The sequence below is a fragment of the Polistes canadensis genome, unplaced genomic scaffold (genome assembly GCF_001313835.1).
Source record: "Polistes canadensis isolate GaletaPanama2010 unplaced genomic scaffold, ASM131383v1 scaffold_8, whole genome shotgun sequence".
In the NCBI taxonomy this organism is placed as follows: Eukaryota; Metazoa; Arthropoda; class Insecta; order Hymenoptera; family Vespidae; genus Polistes; species Polistes canadensis.
Window position 1 is genome coordinate 705,017 of NW_014569555.1, and position 25,059 is coordinate 730,075.

The 25,059-nt window shown below is 33.6% G+C and overlaps 1 protein-coding gene across 16 annotated transcripts in view; it reads left to right on the top strand.

Annotated features, from left to right (window-relative positions):
- The window catches only part of LOC106791425 (tyrosine-protein phosphatase Lar), a 542,243-nt gene that overhangs the window by 495,169 nt on the left and 22,015 nt on the right, over nucleotides 1-25,059 (top strand). For 6 of the 16 annotated variants that reach the window (XM_014757056.1, XM_014757048.1, XM_014757065.1 and 3 more), the window contains 9 exons: nucleotides 4,580-4,762; nucleotides 16,101-16,211; nucleotides 17,003-17,278; nucleotides 17,939-18,223; nucleotides 20,585-20,608; nucleotides 21,216-21,316; nucleotides 21,656-21,985; nucleotides 22,254-22,404; nucleotides 24,577-24,873. In XM_014757056.1, coding sequence (XP_014612542.1) covers nucleotides 4,580-4,762; nucleotides 16,101-16,211; nucleotides 17,003-17,278; nucleotides 17,939-18,223; nucleotides 20,585-20,608; nucleotides 21,216-21,316; nucleotides 21,656-21,985; nucleotides 22,254-22,404; nucleotides 24,577-24,873 — 1,758 coding nt within the window. Of the gene's footprint in view, nucleotides 1-4,579; nucleotides 4,763-16,100; nucleotides 16,212-17,002; nucleotides 17,279-17,938; nucleotides 18,224-19,060; nucleotides 19,591-20,584; nucleotides 20,609-21,215; nucleotides 21,317-21,655; nucleotides 21,986-22,253; nucleotides 22,405-24,576; nucleotides 24,874-25,059 lie in introns of those variants that run through there. The other 10 variants (XM_014757139.1, XM_014757148.1, XM_014757156.1 and 7 more) reach the window with 5 other exon arrangements.

Consider the following 25,059-nt stretch of genomic DNA (forward strand, 5'->3'; position numbering starts at 1 on the left):
TTTTTTTTTTTGGTTCTTTCGTGAAAAAAGAAAAATCTGCTATTTCTCGCATCAAAAAACAATTTCTTTATCACCTAATATAAGAGGAAACTCTAAACGAGCGATCGTAAAAGAAAAGAAAGATAGGAAGAATTGAAATAGTGGAAACGATAATCAAGAATGGAAGACGAGTGAGAGAGTTAGTCGTGTCGAGTATCAAATAGTCACTCTCACCACTTCGAATCGTCTTACCATCCGTTATTTTTTTCCTCTATCATTTTCTGTCTTTTATTTTTTCTCCCTCTTTGAAATACCACGATCAGGAACTCGTCACGTACTTACGTTTATAAACATAAAAATAAAAATAAGATGAAAAGAAAGTTATACTGTATTCTATCGACTGATATCAAAATAATGGTAAGAGGAAAAATAATATGAAAACGATGATACTATAAACATTGTATAGTTCTTTTTTTATGAAAGGAAATGAGAACGAGAGAAAGAGAGTGATATTAAAAAAAAAAAAGAAAAGAAAATGAAATATTGAAATTTCAGTTTCGATATTTGAAAATAAACTATTTGCAAAATGAGAAAATATATATAATGTATATCATCAATATCCTCTACGTGTATAATATTTTTGTAAACTCATTAATGAGAAGATATTCGATAGGTTTATTAAATATTTCAGATAAATAAACAAAACGATGGGATGATTTTGTTGATATTTACGTGATATTTTGCTTTTCACGTATACAAGTTTTCTATATGAAAGTTATGGATAAAAAAAAAATATATATATATATATATATACATATATAAATGCATTTGAGTAACGTAACGTAACGCAATATCGTTTCGTCAAACAAAACAATATAAAACAACAATCCAATTGAATGCAGCAGCACAAGAGAATATAACATGTGTTCCGTTACAAACATACCATTTTTTGGGAAAGAAAAAAGATTGTTCGTTTGAATAAAATCGAGTCGACGAACGATAACTAGACAATACTGCAACGCAAAAGTTACTTCCATTTGTAAAAAGATTGTCTGACGTTTATCATGTATTGTGGTCAAGCGTTGTCATGGAAAAATATGGATGGAAGTGATCGAAGAGAAACCTCTTGAGGTTAAAGAAAGAATAAGATAAAAATAGAGAAAAACCTAGAATTGTTGAGAAAGATAAATCGAAAGGATCTTTACTGACTATAACATATTCTTCTTATACTTTTTTCTTTTTTTCTTTTTACACATCTTTTCCATAGATTTTTCCATCTCCACGTTTTTTTTTACTCTTTCGAGAAAAAAAAAACAAAAACAAAAAAAAAACTCGCGCGAACAATTGACTATATTTCTGTTCGTTCAATATAAAATTGGATATTTCCATAATAATAGATTTTAATTAAATACAAAATAATACAACACCCCGTTCTCTCTCTCGTTTGTGGTTGTGTGACGATAGAATTATATTTGCATTTATAAAAAGGGAAAAAAAGTCAAAATAAATTCATTCAAATTGTTTTTGTTTCTTTCTTTCTTCTTTTTTTTTTTGTTTTTTGTTTTCTTCTAATTTGTCGAATAAAAAGAGAGAATTTTTATTAAATTTTCAATTGCGCGATGTGAAAAATATAATATTGTTTAGAAATTTAATTATAAATAAGAATATTAAATTGTTTTGCGTATGAAATTTGTTGAAATTTAATAAATCAAAATATCATCTATTTTATTAGCTCGTGTGTGTGTATGTGGGATATTAGCAAATATAGAAAAAAAAAAAAAGAAAACAGTTGTTTTAAATGATCACATGTGAAAAAGGATAAAAAAAAAGCTTTCCAAAAAAGATAATTCTTTTAGATTATTTCTCTTATGTGTTTTACGATAAATACGATTCCAAGTGATACCTAACTTTGAAGAAAGAAATGTGAGAATAGAGAAAACGGACAATGTATATACAGTTCGACGTTTGACTTTCTGTAACTGTGCTTGCGAGAACCTCCTCCTACTCTTGTTGTATTGTTTGCCATTGCCCGTAGGGGATGACGGTGGCAAAGGTTCTACAAACTAACTGAAAGAAAAAAGAAAAAGAAAAAAGGATAGAGATAGATAGATAGATAGATAGAGAGAGAGAGAAAGAGAGAGAAATCTGCGAGCGATTTCTATTGTCAGTACACTATACACTCTCTCTCTCTCTCTCTCTCTCTCTCTCTCACCGATATAATTGGCGCCAACGTACCGGATAACTCGAACGATAACGAGAACAAAAGAAAAAAAAGCCTCTTTTGAAAAAATAATTAACACACTGAGAGCAATGTCCTAAGTGACAAGTTCGACAATTTGTTTATTCTTTAATTACCCAATTATTTAATTATAATATAACGCATTATTTACTTTTCATTTAAAACATTATTATATTTCTCGTTCGTATTTGTATTCTTTAATTTGATCACTGATTCCCAATATGTAATCAATTAAATATATATATATATATATATATATCTTATTGTTAATTATTTTATTAGAAATTTGTTATGGGTTGTATGTGGTAATAATTTTTTCTTAACTTAACAAGTAATTTTCTTTTTTCTTTTCTATGTGAGATATTGTTTTAAATTTAATTAAATTACTTGCATTGCTGTGGTATATTTTTAAGAATTCTCATGGAAAAACATATTTTTAAATTAATTAAAAAAAAAAAAAAAAAAGAAAAATAGAAAACAAAACAAAGATCCAATATTGAAATTCAAACATTTCCAATTAGGATTATTTAGCGATGAAATGAAATATTTTATTTCATCAAGTTTTTTGCTAGCAGACATTTTGAAAAATTTATCGAAGGGTTCGTAATTAATTAAAAAAAAAAAAGAAAAAAGAAAAAGGGAAAGGAGAAACCAGCGAACTCGACCGATCATTCGAAGTACACAGACATCTTTCAAAACCAAAATGAAACTAAAGAAAAGCAAGGAGTTTCGTAAAGTTCGAGTACTATATCTTCGGACTGAAATTTAACTAAGAATTCACCCTAAGGATTAATGTAGTACCATCGTAATTACATGAAGAACAGGTGCAATGTAGGTCGAACCACGTGTATTTCGAAACTGTTTGGTTTAATCTCGTTTCTCTCTACTAACACTAAGATAAATCTTCTATCTCGTATACACTATTTATAAATTCGTCAAGTATCTAAATAAACCAAGAAGATTTTCCGTCGCAACGGATACTTTTATTGATTACAACAAATATTTTATCAAACAAACGATCAGTTTACACTTCATTCAAGTCTAAATAATTTGTTCGTTATTTTAAATAGCACGTCAATATTTATAATCGATGATAAAATTGCATTAGGATTTCGCGTACTAATATTTCATTATAAATACCGATTATCTATTTAAATTGTTTTTTTTTTTTTCTATTTGATTAATCAATAAAATCTCTCTATAATACAAACTTGTATTATTTATTTATTATAAAATACTCTAACCCGATAAATATAAGATTATTTCTACAATTATTATCGTTAAAATAGATATGAAAAATAAAATAAGAAGAGAATATTGTACGATTGGAAAATTTTGACAAAGTTTTCTATTTATTTGTGGTGTACTTTTCTCTCTCTCTCTCTCTCTCTCTCTCTTTATTTCTCATATGAAATCCTTTCTGAGAAAAGTTTAGCAAAGGATACATTGAATTCTTATCTCATCGGTGATGGCAGGAACACCGTGGCTCGCATTTATCCACATCCAGTGGAAGACTTTTGGAGAAACAGAAGCTTCCTTTTCCATGATGGCAAATGGAAGGAGTATTTGCGTCGGACAGTAGTCGAATGGCTTTTCTTAACTTTCTCTCCCTTGAGAGAGTAAAATGGCTTTGGTTGGTCCTTCCGGATACCCGTAGAGAAGGGTCATCTTGGGATTTGCTAGATCTACCAACGTGCTACTTCTTCCTTTCAAATTTCTATCTATATTAACGAACGATCCAACAAACTTTGAACGTATTTCTATCTGTCCTTTAAATTATCTGTTTAAATGGTACTTTTGAAGGATCATCCATGCGTTTATTCAATATTATAATAAATTATCTCAATACCATACCAATTCAAATAATAATATTTAAGTAATTCAAAATTTAAATAAAAAAGAAAATACACTCGATCGAATTTATCTAATTGTTAACTGATCGAAAAAGTTCGTACCGTTTCTAGGTTAACTTATAAATTACCTATTGATACGAGAGTTACCTTTGTTACTTGATATTATAATATATAATACATTTTTTATTTACTGATATTATGTAACCGAGAAAGTTTGTGCTATAATATTTGAATTAATAAGTGATATACATGATAGACAAACCTAAGAAATTATTGATACATTAAATTTTTTAATTAACTGATATTAAAACGTGCAATATATTTCTCTCTAATATCAGGTAACCAAGAAAAGTTTTGTCCCTCCCAATCAATTGAAATATATATATATTAAACGTGAACTTAGAAATGGCATATAAATTATTATTCTATTATGAAATATTTCGCGTATTTATGATGAAAATAATATTTTTAATTGATTACAATGCGTGTATCGTAATTTTGATTACAGCGGAGAATTTACCACCCGGCTTTCCGATGATCACTCAAGCGCCAGCAGCAAAGGTAGTAGAGATGGGTCATATGGCTGTTCTGCTTTGCGGAGCTGTTGGTTCACCAGCGCCCATCATCTCTTGGGTACGAAATATGCTGCCCATGGACACGTCCAATCCACGTTTCACGGTTTTAGAGACTGGTAAGTAGTAAAGATCAGAGCTTTAGCCATCGGTGACCCGTTACCTTCGACTTCATAGTCCAAACACGTTCGAATCTAACTTTGCTCATTCACTCGCGATCAAAGCATGATAGAATATCAGCACACCTATGGCAAGATCAAATCACGACTAAATCTTTCCAAAAAGCGTTCATCTCGAGTATTATTATTATTATTATTATTATTGTATTTTAACGAATTATTTTCATCACATATATATTACAATTTTTTGTTCCAATCCCTCAATCCACAAATTGATATGCAAATATTTTTATCTGTTTTTTGTTTTTATAAATCTTCTAATTATTAATTGAATATTTTGTTCAACATATTTTTTTGATCAATATTTTGTAAGATAAATGATTTGTATTTTGATGTATCTTTTTTTCTTTGAACAATAATTTAGCAATATTTCAAATATTATTAGATCGTTAGGAAGTTAAATAAGATCTGAGTAAATTAAAAAAAAAATCAACGCAATTTGTACGGACTTAATTAACAATCTAATAAATGATTTGCATTTATAATGATGGCTAAGGGTTTTGTCACAAAAAATATTGAGAAAAAAAACACACACACACTACTTCGAACAAATAAATAATAATCTAGAAAATATTCTCAAAAACCATATATTTAAATAATGAAAAATGATTTTCAATAGACATATAACGCTTAGGGCTAAACATATATATCTTTTGAAGAAATATCCATATAAAAGAAATAGATAGAATAGATTGAAAGTAATTTTAGTAGAAAATATAAAAGAATATACACACACACACATATACATAGGAGAAGAGACGTAAGATAAGTGATCGGGGAACATGAGTTTTCGATGAAAAGAGGATATCGAACGTGGAAGAATAAAGTGTTTGAGCTCGTCTAGAACGATAGAAAAAAAAAAAGAAAAAAGAAGAATGAGTAGGAAAAAGAGAGTAAGAGAGAAAGAGAGAGTGACGACGATGAGGAGGGGCTTCGGGGAAGGGGGAATAGGTAAAGAGGGTTGAAGAGAGGAAGAGGGTGTCGAGCCCCTGGCGCATGTCATATCTCGTTGAGTGCCAGAGTGCGTAAGTCACTGTCAACTCGCAGCAGCGTTGATCGAGTGGTCACGCGATATGGGAACATTCAGTACATCCATCTCGTTTGCCGAGAGCACACCTGCCCACTTCGCGAAGTACACTTCGTGTCTGGTCATATACGGTGCTCATAAGCGTCGACTATTGGTTCACGTTCACCAACACCAACCATATCACCATTACTACTACTACTACTACTATTACTGTTACTAGTACTACTGTTAACCTCATCGTAGTTGTCCCTCATCGTCGTAGTTGTCGTCAGATACTCCTATCCAATACTCTTTTACTCCTATCCATGCTACTTTTCCCATAAAACGTATTCCACCTACTCATGGCTCACAGGGTATATAACATCGGCTGACACGATCCTTTCGATCGATCAGATGAAGATCTAAAATAAGAGAGAGTAGGAAGGTAGAAGGGATGGGGGAGGGAGGGCTGAGGGGGGAAACTGAATTTTCAGGACATCGAAATTTTTACGTCAACCTTCTTTCTCTCTCTCTCTCTATCTATCTCTCTTTTTCTCTGTGTAGAGGTGTCTGTCTGTCTGTCTGTCTGCCTGTCTTTCTTTCTTTCTTTCTTTCTGTCTATCTTTTTCTTTCGTTTCTTTCCATTTCTCGTTGGAATCGGTTATTTCAGATCATATTCCCAAACGTGGCATATCCTGATACGAAAAATTCTAAGATAGATCCGAGATGACGTTTTTCGCGCGCACTTTAGATTTTTGATTCTACGAATGGAGAACATATCAAATTTCGACAGATATTAGTTGTTTTATTTAACACACACCGCGGAACGAGAATTATTGCAATTTAATAAATATAATAAATTCAAGTCAATATGACAATATGATTCTATTCTTATTTTTCTAATATATTAATAAATGTATTATATTTGATTATTAAAATAATAATTATTCGAATAATATTTATTTGTAAGCAACAACAAACAACACAACCTCTTGCATGTTTATTATAGTAAAATTAAATATAGGTACTCAAATGAATATATTAAACTTTGCTTATTGTTTATGGCATTTGCTTTATTAAATATATCGGGATGTGGAATAAATGCTGAATCGAATAGATAAACACGGATTTATTATCGTTTAATTAGATACTTTATTCGATAATATTACATTGCCTTTAGTATACCATTATTAAGTTAAAAATAAAAGTAATATTAATATTTGTTCGACCAAATAATTACGATTGAATCTAATAACAATAATAAATAAATAAATAAATAAATAAAAGGTATATCCCGTCAAATGGGCATATGTCAAAACGGGTCAATAATTTCAGTCTTTCAAAAGCGTACATATGATTTTGTAAAGAACAAAATGATAAAAAAAGAAGAAGTAAATTCTTGATCTCGATTTAAATGGGGGGAGGGGGAAAGGAAAAAAGAAAAAAAAAGAAAATGCAAAAAAAAGAAAAAAGAAAAGGAAGTAGTTATCTTGGGGTAAAAACGGCCTCGTTTTTCGCACGAGCAACGCAGCGAAAAACGCGTCATCGTGGGCATAGTAAGAGAGAGAAAGAGAAAGAGAAAGAAAAAAAGAGAGAGAGAATAAGGGTTTCACTTTGTTTTTATCGTCGGGTGCGGTATCATTATCGAGCGAGGTACGTCGCGTAATACCCGGCATGCGCTGCCGTTATTCGCTCGACTATCTTTACGGCACACGAAGCTCGCAGTTTTACCGCGACGTGAAAAGTATACATTAGAACGTGGTAGGAAGGATGCATCCCAGTAAACCAACCACCCATCCTCCTTCTCCTCCACCTCCACCTCCTCCTACCCCCTTTCCAACCATTGCTATGTGTTGCAACTTGCAACTAGGACGTTACCCGATGCAGCGTCTCTTTTGTTGTTACGAGATAGATAAATGTTTTTAAATTGTTCACTTGTTTTTCCATAATACTTTTTATTGTTATTATTATTAATGTGGTTGCTGTTGTTATTATTATTATAACAATAATTAGTATAAAAATCAATCAAATTGTGAAACTGAATAATAAATATTATAATAATAATAATAATAATAATAATGTGGGGAATAATTTTTAGAAATGAATAAAAATAAATGGTTGACAACCTCTGTTCAAGAGACAACACGCATCAGTCACTAACTCGCATACCATTCCCATGTCTCATAGTCACTTTTCCTCCCTGCCGATATCATTACCTGTTTCACCATACGGTATCATCCCACCTTCACTTCTCTTATACCATAAAATATATGGCTTAATGTACTGCAAAGAGTAGATCATGAGAAAACGTTATACCCTTTTCTCTCTCTTTTTCTTTACGCGCGTATATACACACGCCAACCTTGACGGTATAAAGTTTAACCCCTGGAAAATGGATGTACCTAGGTAGGGAAGAAGAAAAAGGTTGGAATCATAAACGTAGTGCGTCTGAAGGATGATGTCCATCGTGCCGAAAGGAACGCTTTCATAAATCCTAGAAAATCACGTGTAAAACGTAAGACCCGTTTAAACTCATACTTTTCGATATTCTTTTTATTTTTCGATACGCAAGCAACGATGCAAATTTATATCAGAAAAAAATTGTAATAGTTTTAAATGGTACGAAGCAAATTCTCATATATGATCAGAAATTTCTAAGTAGTACGAATCAGTCGTTCATTATGATCAGATATTTTTAAGTAGTAAAATACAAAGCCTTTTTATATGATCAGACACATTTCTAAGTAGTACGAATCAGTCGTTCATTATGATCAGATACTTTTAAGTAGTAAAATACAAAGCGTCTTTCTATAATCAGACATTTCTAAGTAGTACGAATTCGTCGTTCATTATGATCAGATATTTTTAAATAGTAAAATACAAAGCGTTTTTATATGATCAGACACATTTCTAAGTAGTACGAATCAGGCATCCATTATGGTCAGACATTTCTAAATAGTACGAATCAGACATCCATTTTGGTCAGACATTTTTAAATAGCACGAGTATATATATAGTCAGACATTTAAAAAATAATTTATTATGAAGATATTATTACTAAAATAATTATCTATGATGTTAAAATTTTTCGGTGCAAATAAAATGAATTCGAGCATATAATTGGATACACATTAACATAATAATAATAATAATAATAATAATGAAGATTTCGTTAAAGAATACATCTCACGCATCTCGAAATAAAGTTTTGTTTGTTTGTTACTTTCTAAAGAGAAGTTTGTCCCGTTTTAATTAGATTTCTCCCACTTTTGCGTAAGTTAAATCAGTTTAACGTCTCATTTAATCTTAAGCAACGTTTATTAAAGATCTCGAAATAGTTATAGATAATATATTCTTATTTCTTTTTCACTAATCCAACAAACTTTCTCTCTTTCTCTTTCTCTCTCTTTCTCTCTCTCTTATCGTATAAATTGTCTCTTTCGAAAGGATGGGAGGATAGAAAATACAAGAGACATGTATAGAAGCATAAGAACTTAATATATCCAATCGTTAAATTATATTTCACAGTCTCCGTTTAAGCGTGGGAAGTTTAGGGTTACGTCTAAAGGGAATAAGGACAAAGTAAAGGAATAAAAGCAGCATGGATATAGAAGAAGCACGAGAGAGAAAGAGAGAGAATAGTTAACTCTTCGTCAACACTCGTAAAATTTCAACCATTAAAGCTCGTTGGCCTACAGTAGAGTAAGTGTAAAAGAGAGAGATACAATAGAGAATGAGGAGAGAAGAGGGCGGCAAAAGGGGGGGGTGCGAAGAAAAGGGATGATTCCAAGTTCGAAACAAACCTCGAGAGTTATATGGGTACAACAGGCAAGGCTTAACACCTGTGCTGAAATTCCCACCGTTCTTCGGCTCTTTTAACTCCCCCCACCCACCCCCACCTTCTCACCCTTTACTCCATTTCTCTCCATCTTTCTCCCACTTTCCTAGTAGAAACATCATCGCGAAACAAGGCTGAACCTTTCTAGCACGTTTCAAAACTCTCAGTAGGGACCTCTTGCTAGACCAACCAACCAACTTCGCACGGACCGTCTTTTCCACCTTCGAGTTAAACTCCCTCGCTCCCTTTTCCCTTTCCCCCTTTCCCAATGCTAAACCAAGCGAAGCAACGAACCCTTCGAGAAGCTCCCTTAGGACCATTAGACCACCCTTTACCTTAGGGAACTTGACTTATAACGCCGCCTATACGAATGGAACTTGAGTGAGTTACCTCACCCTCGACCAACCACCTTCTGCAAAACCACCCACCTATTCCTTCTTTTTTTTCTTTTCTTTTTCTTCCCAGAAAAACCAGACGAAAAAAGGACGAAGAAACACGAAATGTTAGCTGATATACATATGTATATGTGTATATTTATATATATATATATATATATATATATATATGCTTACATACCTTCGAGACTTTGCTCTATTCTTTTTCCCATTTGACGAATATAAAAGTGGAAATAAAAGTACTATAGTTCGAAACGAATATATAAGATTGGTGTTCGTTACCTTAAACGAACCTTTGTCCCGTTATTCACTTCTTTTTAGTCACAATCCTTGAAAGTACTGGGTTTCTTATGCAATCATCGTCTATCCAAAAGAGAATTTTTCTTCTATTTCTTCTTCGATTTTCTCGCTTTGAAGTTCTTTACGAATCATGACATTTTGCCAATTGTAATAGCAGATATACATTTACTTCAGTTATTCCTTAGTAAAAAAAAAATATCACTTATTTTAATAATAATAATAATTATTATTATTATTATTATTATTTTCTGATGTGGATTTCTTAACTTATTTTAATATACACACAGAATGTTTTTTAAAACGAATAATATACATAATACGTAATTTTTATAAGCTGTATATCTATCACGATAACAATAAATCTGAAGAAAATCTTAAAAATTTAGAATTCACAAAATTCTGCTACGAAAGAATAAATATTATTCCTACCCTATATATATATATATATCAATGAATTACATAACGCATAAAATCGGGATCATATCAATATTGGTTACTTTTTAACAGATCGATAAACCTATACGTATACACACACATATATATACGATATAATATCATTGATCATATTTTGCTGTTCCATTTGTTAAGTTTCCAATATTAAAAAGAAACTTGCCTTCAACTCGAGTTAACATTTGACAAAGTGAGTAATGAGAGGAAAAGAAGAGAATTCAGCCGAGTTGATTTACAAACGTCAGGTTTCTACGTTATGGGGATGGGGGGGGGGAGAGAGGGGGGTGATAGTCGTAGTAGTTAAGAGGGATGAAGAAGAGGGAGAGGAATATTAGAAAGCAGGTTGTTAGTGAACGCATTCGTAGCTTGCAATTGCTGGTACTGTTTCTGCTGCTACTACTGCTGAGGTATTTTGTACGATTGCAGTAAAGGGGTAAAACACGAGACGTACGGGAAGACGAACGACGTTCTCGCTCGAGTGAACGCTTAAAGCATTTTACCAAAGACATTCCTGTGCCCGCATGATCTTCCGTTTACCCGCACCCTTGTATCCGGTGGTGCCATCCTGCTAAACGCCGGGGAGTATTCCGCTTTTGACGTTAATGCGGCTCACGTTCGGCTCTTTGATTAGTCGAAGTAGAACGCGATCGTACATCTTCCCTTTCCAATCAACCCCTAAAAACTCCCCCCACCTCTCTTTCTCTCTCTCTCTCTCTCTCTCTATTTCTCTTTCTCTTTCTTTGTTTCTTTCTCTTTCATCCCCTTCCTTTCTTCCTTTCGTACTATTATCGTGAATCTTTGACGAAAAGGAAATCAAGAATTAATCGTCATTATCTATGTGTGAATTGAAACTATACGTTTCCAGAAGTTTGACAAATATTCCAAAAGTTTTATCATAATAATTGTAATTTAAGTATCGATTTATTCATTGAAACCACGATCGGAATTCAATACGTAGAATAATTACGATTAATTCTTTTTAGAATATTTTATGCAAGAATTATTGAAAATTCACTTGCTTGAAAGATTGAGAATATTTCAACAGTTAGGAGAGACTTTTTTTTAGTCTATACACGATGCTTTAAAAAAAGAAAAAAAAGGAAAGAAACAATCGGGAACGTAAATGACATTTGAATTGAATTACATATACTATTGTCTGTCGTGAAGCAAAGAAAAAAAAATATGAATATTGTGATTGAATGAATGGTCGTAAAAGGGGGAGAAAAAGAAAATAATGAAAAGAAAAGGAAAAGAAGGAAAATCTTTCTCGAAGAAAAATTCGTCTAAGTGAGATCATTCGAAGTTAGGGGAGTGTAAAGGGGAATGAAAGACGAAGGCGTTTTCTTCGAAGCGTGCCAAAGAAGACGGGTTATGGGGGGGGGGTGGAGGAGGAGGGGGATGGCATGTGCTAGGCATAAATATGTATACATATTTATGGGATGTCGTGGTACGTAGCAAAGAAAAAAAAGGACGAGAAAGAGAGAGAGAGAAACAGGAAAGAGAAAGAGGAAGTTGAGACGACAAGAGAACCATCTCTCTCTCTCTCTCTCTCTCTCACACAAACACACATATACACTCTCTTTCTCATATACACCTTTACTCCGTGCACGTTTTCCACCTACATCGTATTTGTGAATCAATATTGAAATATCTTTCCTTACATTTAATATTGCCAGAAGAAGAAGAAGAAGAAGAAGAAAAAGAGGAGGAGAAGGTAGTGTGTGGGGGGATGGGTGGAAAAGAGTAGAGCAAATGCGAAATATAGTCACGACGCGTTTCCACGGATGTCTACAATGATAGTCTACACAAATGTAACATCGTAGTAGGAAACGTTTTTCACGAATATGGCATCCAAACCTCGTAACTACTCACCCTCGTCGTATCTTGCGAGAGGAAAAATAAGTGAGGAGGGAGGCTTTGCCGATAATGAGGGCCTGGTGGTAGTTACTCTCACGCTGAGGGCTCAGGAAAAAAAAGTGCGGAGAGTAAATTTGTGTCTGCTGCGTTTAGTAATAGTAGTAGTAGTAACGGTGGTGGTGATGGTGGTAATAGCATGTACTATACTACGAAGTGAGAATTCGATCTCGATAGAATTCAAATAACGAATATGTTTACACTGAAGGCATTCGATCGTAAAGTATACTTCTACCTGTCTACTCGTCGAGACTGTGTTTGAGCAGAGCCTAGAAAGAGAACAAGTAGATATATAATATATATGTGTGTGTGTATATATATGCATATACTAACCCATCAGACTCTTTCTTCCCTCTCTTACAATCGAATTTTGTGATTTAAGTTATTTCAACAACAATCTCTCTTACCCTTACTATAATAGAAGATACAAAAATATGATAATTCTCTCTCTCTCTCTCTCTCCTATGAAAAGAATAGTACACAAATATTTTTTCTTCAGCGAGATATTTTTTTTTACTATTCTTGCTTTCCTTTACGTTTTTTGTTTTTAGCTATTTCTTCTTCTTCTTCTTCTTTATTTGTTGTTTATTTATTTTGAAACGTTTTAACGTATCTTGTTACGCGAGGTAACGTCAGAGTCTCATCTTTTCTATAACGTTGGTATACTCGTATACATATATACTGCATTAGAAACTGTCAGTACGTTTCTAAACACGATTTTCGTGAAAATTTTCGCGTGCGTCGATCATGTACAATTCATAACAAGACAAGTATAAGGGTGAGAAAGAGAGAGAGAGAGAGAGAGAGAGAACTTCTTCCTCCTCGACTAAAACTCATATTACCTTCTCCAAGTTAATCGTTCGTCATCGAGAGTAGTTTACTTGTAACTTTACGTTAACCTTTAAATACATATATATATATATATCTCTGATCAATTTATTTCATGATGTATAAGTACACATATAGATACTTAGATACCTAACTTAATTATAAATTAGTATATCAGTGTAGAGAAGTTTCAATATTCGAAACATGTAACGTAACAATCTTTTATAAAAATCTTTTCATAATAATATGTTGAATAATATTCTCATAGTTATCGACTACTTTAAGTAGTACGAATCAAAGTTCTTTGTCAGAAAATCAGGCAGACTTTAAGTAGTACGAATCAAAATTTCTTACATGGTCAATTACATTTAATATACATATATATACCGAATAATAAATAATATAAAAAAAAAAACAAAGAAAATAATTCGAACAAATTAACAAAATAAATTTATTTTGTTAATTTATTAAAGCTAACTATTATAACATGCATGGGGGAGAGGAAAGTGGTGTATCCCATTCGAAGGGGAAACAAAAAGAAAATTGAAAAAGAAAAAGAAAATAACTGCTTCCGGCTTATTCGAACGGTCCTTTAAAAGAAAAAAAGGGAAAGAAAAAAAAAAAGAAGAAAAAATAAAACCATATAACTTTTTCGTTGGGTGTGTGTAGTGCTAACAATGGGCACGTGACTCGAAGAAAGATCCTCTAACGTTATGGCCACGCGTTCTCTTTCCTGCTCGGTTTACGAGAAATTGTAGATGAGGCACGATTACGTATTCCGATCGTACAAGATATCAGACCAGGTACCTACCAACCTTCTTACTTCGTGTGATGGAGTGTTTTCTACCCTTTGCGACCCTTCAACACGACTACCCCTCCTTCTTTTCTCTCCCTCTCTCTCTCTTTCTTTCATAAAAACTTCCTCGAGCTAAAAGAAGAAGAACAAAAAGAAGAGAAAAAAAGACCATATAGGGAAGAAAAAAAAAAAAGTCCTATGACCCATTATTCCTCGGTTAGAAACTATCGAAATTGTCGATGCTAAAGTAGGTGGTCCACTATTCTTGCAGGTTTAAATTAAGCAGGTTGAATAGGTAATGGCAGGAGTACTATCTGACTAACGTTGATTGCAGGTTCGATTTCACCGTTGATTGTGCTACCGAAAGCAGACCTTCCATTAGCAAACGTATCTACGTTCTTGTCGAGCATGTTCTTCTCTCTCTCTCTCTCTTTCTCTAACTGTGTCTTTGCATACGATATAATCTAGAGAAAAAGAAGGAAAAAGGGAGGAAACGGGCAGGGAACAAGGGGTAGGGGGCAGGGGCAGGGGGAGGGGGGGAGAGAGAACAACCCTTTTCGAGTTCAATTCACAAACTTCGTTTCTCGAAGAAAGAGAAGGCCTCGTTAAGACCAGCTTTTGCCTTTTTGATATCTACTCTCTCCTTCTCTCTCTCTCTCTTTTCCATCGTGGTTTATCTCATCCCTTCTTTCTCCCTCTCCCTCTCTCTCTCTCTCTCTCTCTTATTCCTTTGAGATCGATAAGAGAAATTTCTCGAGAATACTCCCTTAAGATTTTCGATTAGTATTCTCAATGATGAACGAGACGTCGCGCAATTAAGAATTGCAAAGATTCTCGGGAGAATTGCTTGGCGCATTGTTTACTCAAGCGAATCTACCCCTCCCCCTCTCCCACACCCTCCTATTCCTTGCCCCCTCTTCCTTCTCCTTTTCCTTTTCCTTCTCTTCCTCGTAGTCTAATTCGCGAGAAAGGAAAGAGATAGGAAGAGGAAAAGGTAGTTGGAACGAGGTGGTGGTAGGTAGGGTGGTAGTGGTGGTGGTAGGGTGGTGGCAGGTGTGTATAGCTTGTGCGAACTTTCGTTGGGAGTTAAATTATACCGGAGGAGTGACGTCGGGCGAAGATAATCACACGCCTCGCAACAGCCAGTTCATCATTGCGGTATCGTGCTAAGGGGTTGATGCATCGTCGAAACCTTGCACGAACTGGCCGAGGGTGATGAGGGTATAGAGGGTAATGTTTGCTAGTCTCATTCTCTCCCTCTCTCTCCGTTTCCCTCCCCCTACCCACTACCCCCTACCTCCCACCCACTCTCATCGTTCCTTTTCTCGCTTACTCATTTACACTCACTCGCACTTTCACAACAAACCATGGGGAAAACACCTCCACGCCTCTTCTCAGCACGGTAGGAAGGAACTCTATTAAGCTACGAAAAACAAAGTAAAAGGTTCATAAGTCAAGCAGAATACAGACGTTCGTTAACTTATAAACCCTAACTCTCGTTTCGTTGTTCGTTCGAATGATTTTTGGGTCTTTTTTTTTTGCCATAAGTAGATTGATTTCGTTAGATTTTTCATTCTTCGAACGGTTGTTTGTTTTTTTTTGCTTACTATCGGATATTTCTCATAAATATATTAGGTTCGTTTTAATGTAACGAAAATGATACGAATTATAATAGGAAATGTAATTTTTGTAGGTAATGGATTATTTTTGATATTATTCATTTTTTCTTTTTTTTTTTTCGTTTGTTTCAGGAACATTGCAAATTACCAACTCCATCAGCAACGATCAAGCAAAATACGAATGCGTTGCGAACAATTCTGTTGGTACGGAATATTCCAAATCGACTATGCTCTATGTTAAAGGTATGTGCATTTATATATTTATTCATTTATTTATTTATATGTGTATATGTGTGTATTTTACATACATATTGGAAAAGATTTATACTGCGTGCATGTATATGTAAATACACGTACATATATATATATACATCCGTTTGATTATATGCGTCGGGAATACATATTGCAACGAGACATTACGAAATTCACGCTCGTATCAATCGAATTCAATGCGCTTTTTCCGAGGCTCGCAAACAAACGAGATTCCGTCTCTTTAACGAATCCATTAGATACGATTAGGAAGTCGCACGAAATAAATCAATGTTTTACTATAACGAAATCATTTTCCCTTCCCCGATCGCGATAATTAACATTAACGTAGGTAAACTTAATAAAAATTGTTGGTAGACGATGATTAAAAACGTATGTCAGTAGAAATAATCGATGAAAAGTTAAACATTGGTCAAATTCTTTTTCCTTTTTTCTTTTTTTTCCGATTCGAAACGACCATTACTACTACGATACCGTAAACTTTTTAGCCGTTTTTTTTTTTCTGCCAGTATCGAGATTCTTCCTGCTGCGTTGATAAAAGATTCAACGGTTCGAATGGTTGGAAAAATACGTTGGATACGAAAAAGAATAAAAAAAAAAATAAAAAATAAAAAAAAGGAAAATGAAACTACGGAAGCATGGTCGAACAGTACAAACGATACTATCCCGCCCAGCTTCCACTCCCCCTTCCCCTTCCCCAGATGGATCAAGAGAGAAATAAAAGAGTTGTGACGACGACCATTAAAAATGTATTCTGCTTTTAGTTCGTCGAGTTGCCCCGAGCTTCTCGATACCACCACCACCCGTGAGCGACGTCACGCTAGGAGCTTCCCTGAATCTGACCTGCGTTGCTGTGGGTGCACCAATGCCCGTTGTACAATGGCGAAAGGATCCAGCAACTGACATAACTCCTGACGACAATCTTCCAGTTGGCAAAAATGTTCTTTACCTGACCGACATTCAGGAATCGGCTAATTATACTTGTACAGCTTCGAGTAATATCGGTGTCATACATGCCACGTCTATGGTGAAAGTTCAATGTGCGTATAGAAGGAAATTACCATACTGATTTCTATATATATGTGTGTGTATGTGTATTCTAATGCTTAACGTCACTCCAACGACTTAACCTTACCTTCGATCAAGTAACCTCACCCTCCAAACCCCTCATCATCCCCTTCTATTCCTCATTCATACTTATTATGGATCGTCTAATATAAATCCCATCCATCATGGAAGCAACGCGTCGTCCTACCTTCCATCAACACTAACGTATAATCCTAATAGCTAATTGATCGGCTTACGCTTCTGTTACTATCGGCCCATCGTATATGCTGATGATGAAATTTTCCTTCTATTCGCACCTCTCATTTTCAAGAGATAGACAGAGAGAGAGAGAGAAATGGAGATGGGAATTGAAGAAGCAAACTCTTATGCATATACATAAATCAGCGATTTTCAATCTTCTTTAACCAAGAAACTCGATAAATTGTGATTTGATTGAAATCTATATTTTACTGAACACACTTTCTGATAATTTTATAAGAATAAAATATTTGGATTGATTTAATATATGACACTTTTTGTCTTAGGTAAATTGATAAACGCTGATATGGAAAATATTTCTTATATTTGTATGATCATATATTATATAAAAATATTGATAATGATATAATATGTGAATGATTGTGTTTCTTCAGCCCTTCCTAGTCCACCGGAAAACATTCAAGTGTCCGACATCACTGCAACTTCAGTAAAGTTAAGCTGGTCCTACAAGGGACCAGACGAATTGCAATACTATGTAATCCAACACAAACCTAAACAGGCTAATCAGCCGTTCACCGAGATTTCCGGTATCACAACGATGTATTACCACGTCAGAAGTCTTAGTCCTTACACGGAGTACGAGCTTTATGTGATAGCCGTGAACCACATCGGCCGTGGTCCCCCAAGTGCCCCGGTGACAGTCACCACTGGTGAAACAAGTCAGTAAAATATAACGATCATCATCAATCTTATTTTCAACATTTTTTATTTTTTTTTTTTTTTACTTTTCCTATATATATATATATGTATTTTATACATATATATTATATGTATTTTGAAATACATATAATTATATTTATCGTCGTACTCTCTCTTTTATTCGTTTTCTTTTTCATTGCATAATATTGCATATTGCATATTGCATAGAGAAAAAAAAAAAAGGAAAAAGCCTTTACCTAACGTTTGCAGCAGCTTTATATAAAATTTTTTATTCCTCCCAGATTCATATTCTCGTTTCTGTTTACGCGTTTTGAAAAACGAGGAATGATTGGAAAAAACAATTTGTTAAAAAAAAAATAATTACATAATTAAACATAATATATATAAATTTTTCATTAGAAACGAGAATTTGAAATAAGGACGAGAATTCCAATGCGATGTAAATAAAATTTCGATTTGTTTTCAACTTCTCACTCGTTTTGTCTGCCATTTCTATGTTTTTTTTATCTTTTTTTTTTTTTTTTTTTATTTAAAATCACAAAATTCTATCAGAACCGAAATCTCGTCCTTGCATAGTAGGTACAAAATAATTATACGAGTGACTACAGCTAAAACAAGGCTTGAATAATTCACATTTTCATTTTCGCACTTTCACGAGAGAGCAAAACTCATTTATAATTAAATATATATACATATAAATACGTAAATATATATACACTCATATATACGCAAATATATCTGAATATAGAAAAAAAAAAAGAAAAGAAAAGAAAAGAAAATCGTTAAATACGTGTAAATATTACAAGTACATACATTCATACATAAATACAATACATATATATATATATATACATATATGTATATATATTTAACATACACTTACATAAATAGCACGTTCGACTATACAAAAAGATATTAAATAAAAAAAAAAAAAAAAAAAAAAAAAAAAAAGGAAAAAGAAAAAAAAAAACTTAAATGAACACTTCCCGATCGTCTCTCGCGCGAATGAAACAACACGATTACTCGCGAGGGGACATACTAATCTCGGTACGAATAACGGTAGCCTGGTTGAAAAAAAAAAAAAAGAAATAAAAAAAAAAGAATTAACAAAAATAAAGGGGTGAGGGGAGGGGGTACAAAAAAAGAAGGGTTTTACAAATTTTTTGCACGTAGAACGTAGCGAAACTTTTTTGTGTCGTCGCGCGAGCGAGCGAGAACGAGAGAATGAAAGAAAGAGAGAGAGAGAGAGAAAGAGAGAGAGAGAGAGAGAGAAAGAGAAAAAAAAAAAGAATTTTGACAAATTTTTTGAGGGAAATTCTACCTTTTTTTACATGCTGTCCCGCCGTGGACGCACGATTTGGTTCATGTAAGTGACAAGTACATTTTTTTCCACCTTTTTATAACCGATCACCACCATCACCACCACCACCAGCATCACCACTACCACTATCACTATTATCACTATCACTACCACCACCATCACCAACTACACCTGCTCTCCCTTCTCTCTATAGCACTTTGCATTAATGTGGGTATGTGTGTGTGTGTGTGTTTTTGTTGGACCGTTTCGGCGCGTCGCGCTTCAACGTCTCGTCCCGTTGAAGATTTTTTTGTCCCTATACTATCATCATCATCATCATCATCATCATTATCATCATCATTATCATCGTCATAACAATCATAATAATTGTCATCATCATCATCATCATCGTCATAATGATCATCATAATTATCATCGTCATTTATAATCACCGCTAAAAATCATGAAACCTAACCCCTTCTCATCGTATCGACACCTTCTCATCACTGATTTTTGAAAGGTGTCCTCGAACGAGAAGGGGAAAGGACAAAAAAAAAAGTGAGATTTAAGAAAAAGAAATAAAATAAAATACAGAGAGAGAGAGAGAGAGAGAGAGAAAGAGAGAGAGTGAGAGAGAAAGGGAGAAAGAGGATTGAAAAAAAAAAGAATCTGCGGAGAGACGGCACGCGAAATTGCACCTTTCCCCCTTAAAAAAAAAACCGTATAGTAGCACACTTCACACCCCCCTTTATCCGTGTGGAAAAACGAAAAGAAAATTCATTAATTTTTCATGTATTACGTACGTTGTTCCTATTTCTTCTTCTTCTTGTTCTTCATCTTTTCTTGTTGTACCTTGCTGTTGTAATTGTCATTGGTGTCTGATACTTTTATTTATAATCTTTTTGTTTTGTTTTTTTTTTCTTTCTTCTTTCAAATCTGTCAAATATTGAAATATAATTTTTTTCGTATTTCCACCGATGCACCGATGTCACTTGACATATTTTGAGAATAATCGATAATAATCTTTTGACGTTTTTTCTTCTTCTCTCCCCCCCAATAGCGGAATCGACAAATGGAGGTGCCAGTAAGTGAGATTATCATTCTAAGAGTGACGTAGTAACATTTCTTAATTATTTGATTTTTTGTATTCTATTTGTTTTATATTTATTTTCATCTATTTCTCTATCAACACAAAATTATTTCATTTTCAATCATCTCTGTTCACACTTATATTCACACGCGTGTACTTATATTATTAATTGATTAATGTATATGTGTAAAACTGGTAGAATATACGCACACATGTGTTTTCTTCCTTTTATCCTATTTATTTTGTTGGGTATAATTAATTTGAATAATCATTTCTTATTTTTCTACGTCGATCACATGGTTTATTGCCGTCACATGGGTGTCCTTTCATTTGGTATCTGTGCGTGTCTCTCTGTGTGTTTATTTCATTACGATCAAAGGGTAGATTATTTGTTTTTTTCTCTTGTTTTTCTATTTGTTCTTTAGTTTTATTGTTTAATCACTCGTTCTTGTTTAGTCATGTATAATTTGGTATCTAGGGCTCTATTTTTTTTTCTGATATCATTTTCTCGCGTGACTAACCAACCAATCGATTGATTACGTTTCAATTGAAATAGAATAATCTTTCGAGAAATGATTTAATTAAGTTTTGTCTATTTTAGAACCGGGTACTGCGCCAAGAAAGGTTCAGGTCCGACCTTTAAGTTCTAGCACGATGGTCATACAATGGGACGAACCAGAAACTCCTAACGGTCAAGTGACGGTATATTTGCTTTTCAATTTTTTCAACCAAATTTACAATATTTGTGCCAATAATTACTAAAGTCAATTAACATAAATCAAATTATCGAACAAAATTTGATTTTATATCATTAAATTTATATAATAATATCTCAATTAGTCAAATTATTAAATCGTTAAGTATATGAAGCGTTAGATTTCGAACTGAAAGTATAATTGGAATAATATGAATAAAAAATTGAATTTATAATTAAACTATATGCCCATTGTTACAATTATCTTCACGTTTAAACGAAACAAAATAAAATAATAACAATATTTTAATAAAGATAATTAACGATGCATATACAATTTCGTTTAGGGTTACAAGGTTTACTACACGATGGATCCGAATCAACCAATGGCATCATGGCAACATCAGATGGTCGACAACAGTCAGTTAACAACCCTATCCGATCTAACACCTCACACCATCTACACCATTAGAGTTCAAGCCCTTACCAGTGTTGGACCTGGCCCTTTAAGTGCACCTATTCAAATTAAAACTCAACAAGGGGTACCAAGTCAACCGGAGATGTTGACGGTTGCTGACGTTGGGGAGACCAAGGTGACGCTCCATTGGAGCAAACCTGCTCATAGCAGCGAGAATATTCTCAGCTATGAGCTTTATTGGAACGATACTTATGCTAAGGTACAAACAAACAAATATCTAACTTTTAATCTATAATTATAAATGATTTTATCTATAACGACAAAAATTAACTTTTCGAAATATTGAATACTTCAAACAATACAAATTACTTCTTTTATTACGATTACGTCTGGATATACTTTAACCCTTTCGTTATTAAGAACCCATATACGGGTCATATCTATGCTAATAAATCCTCACCTTCATACGATCACCCACGAGTCGTAAAATTAATTTCATATTTTTTTCTTTTGTTTTTCATCAAAAGGAAAAACATCATCGGAGAATACCAGTGACCGAGAACTATACCTTGACCGGTCTCTACCCTAACACGCTTTATTACATCTGGTTGGCTGCTAGAAGTCAACGAGGAGAGGGTGCCACGACGATACCTTGTCCAGTTCGCACGAAACAGTACGGTAAGCAGAAAAATGAGAGCCGAATCGAGAAATGAGTGAGTTCACGCAGCGAGGAGTGCCAGTTGCATGTCGATTTGAAATTCGGTCGTCTGGGGTTAATGCATATCGTGACTCTCACCATTTTTATGTCTTTTTTTTTCTTTTTTTTTTTGCTCACGAAATGCGTTTCACCCTTGCACGATCGTTGAAAAAAATCGTTTTGGCACAGCAGGTAGGAGATGCTGTAGCGCTAGACGCTCCCGCAAAAGTAGCGTAAGCTATTATATTATCTCTATTGATGCACAAACAAACACCTTTTTCTTACTATATTCCAATACAGTATAATCTCGTTGTAAAAAGAAAAAAGAAAATAAAAGAAAGGAAAAAAAAAAGTAATTAAAAGTAATCATCGTACGGTTAGAGTTGAGAGTAATTAGACAAAGAAAAAAAAAAGATAACATAAGAAAAAAAAAAAAGAAGAAAATATTCAACAACAATATAATTAAGTACAATGATAGTAAAGTCGAGTGAAATAAAATTATTGAAAAAAAAAAGAAAAAAAATTCTAATTAAATAATGCAAGAATGTGAAAAATAAAAGATAGAAATAGGATTCGTTTTTTTTTTTTTTTTTTTGAGAGAGATATTAGAAAACATTTATATATACGAGGATAAGAATGAAAAAAAATTGAAAAAAAAAGAAAAAGAAATAATAATAATAAAAAAAAGGAAAAAAAATGTAATACGAGAAATATACGTATGTATATTACACGTATTATAAAATCTAATATAAAATATAATATGGAGAGGGAGAATAGAAATCGTTGGAAACGTGATGAAGCGTGGGAGAGTGAGAATGACTGCATGCGTTGCAAATTAAGAAAGCCGTTTTTGGATGCCACTTTATATATATCTATATATATATACGTACATATCATTACATATAAATTGCACTAAGCACTGCATCGAATATATGTGTGCATTTTGGGCACCTCTTTTCATTCTCGATAACATATAATTTACGTCCGTTATTTTCATTTTTTCGTACTTTCTGTCCCTCGTTAAATAATTATAAATTATATATACATATATATATGTATATATAATATACTATATTACAATATACATATAGTAATATATAATATATACATATATATATATATATAAATAAGAGAAAAGCGAAAAAACAAACAAAAAAAAAAATACAAAAGGAAAAAAAAAAAAAAAAAAAAAAAGAAAAAAAAAAAAAAAAGAAAGGAAAAATGAAAAATAAAAAAGGATAACGTCGTTGATTCGGCGCCCAATTTATCCCCATTATCAAGCATAAATCAATCTATACCTTTGCGTTAGAAATTAACGACGTTAATCCTCTAATAATAACCTTCGACAACATTTTATTGTCGAAAATTGAGAGAACAACGTACTCTAATCACGTAATCTTCTTTTCGACTGTTCAAGGATCGATTTTAATGACATGTTATACTTTCTTCTTTTCGTTTATGTTCTACTTTACTCACACTCCTTGAGCCACTTTTTATCCGTTCAAAAAAAAAAAGACCAAAAAAAGAAAAAAAGAAAAAAAGAAAAGAAAATATAAGAAAACCCCTTTTACGAAAATTAACAAGATATATTAAACCAACCATCATCGTTTTCGTTTAACGAGAGTTCCCCCTTTTTTTCGTGCGACGATTACGATCCAACGCATGCCGATTTTCTAATTCGATTAGAATCTCGTCAAGGTCATCGGTAGTCTTTCCTCTTACGCTCTATTTCCCTTCCCCCGTGGATTTCATTAACCACTTGCACTACTACGATTTAACTTATTAGCCGACATGACAGACATTTGTTTGCTTATCGACGTGGTATACACGTCGCTTTTGATTTTGGGACAAATGCATCATACACGACGTGCGTGGCACGTCTTTATAGCGCAAGTGGTTAAATACAAGATGGAGGGCTGTTTTATTTTTTACTACCTTCTCTCTCCCTTTCCCTCTTTTTCTTTCTTGTTTTCGCTTGAAAAAAAAAAGAAAAAAAAAAAAATGGAAAAAGAAGAAGAAGACCATCGTCGATCCCGACGTCTCTTATCGAAATAAGAAATTCGTTGGATACTTAGCGTTCGGTCGTGAATCGTCGTAACGACAAATCCAATTTTGAGTTTCTTTCCCCATCCCTATAATCGAGTTTTATATAGTCCCCGGGGCTCCGCCTCGCAATGTAAGCGGCCAAGCGATCAGCCCGACCTCCATATTGGTCACATGGGAACCACCACCTGCCGAACGGTCCAATGGGAGGATCGCTTACTACAAACTACAAGTCGTCGAGAGCGGACGCTCCGATTCCGAGGCGAAGGTTATCAAACTGAATCAGACGCGATTCGTCTTGGACGAGCTCAAAAAGTGGACAGAATATCGGATCTGGGTATTGGCGGGAACGAGCGTAGGTGATGGGCCCCCGAGTTATCCTATCTCGGTCAGAACTCACGAGGACGGTATGTATCACTGACACTGACTGATATCGTCTCTTCTCTATCTCACTCGTATATAAAACAAAATAATACGGGTTTTCATCATGTTTATAATTTTTTTTTTTCTTTCTTGTTTTTTTTTTTTTTTGCTTTTCTTATCGGTGGGCGTTAATCTATATAAACAAGCATCATTTGATCGATCGATTAATG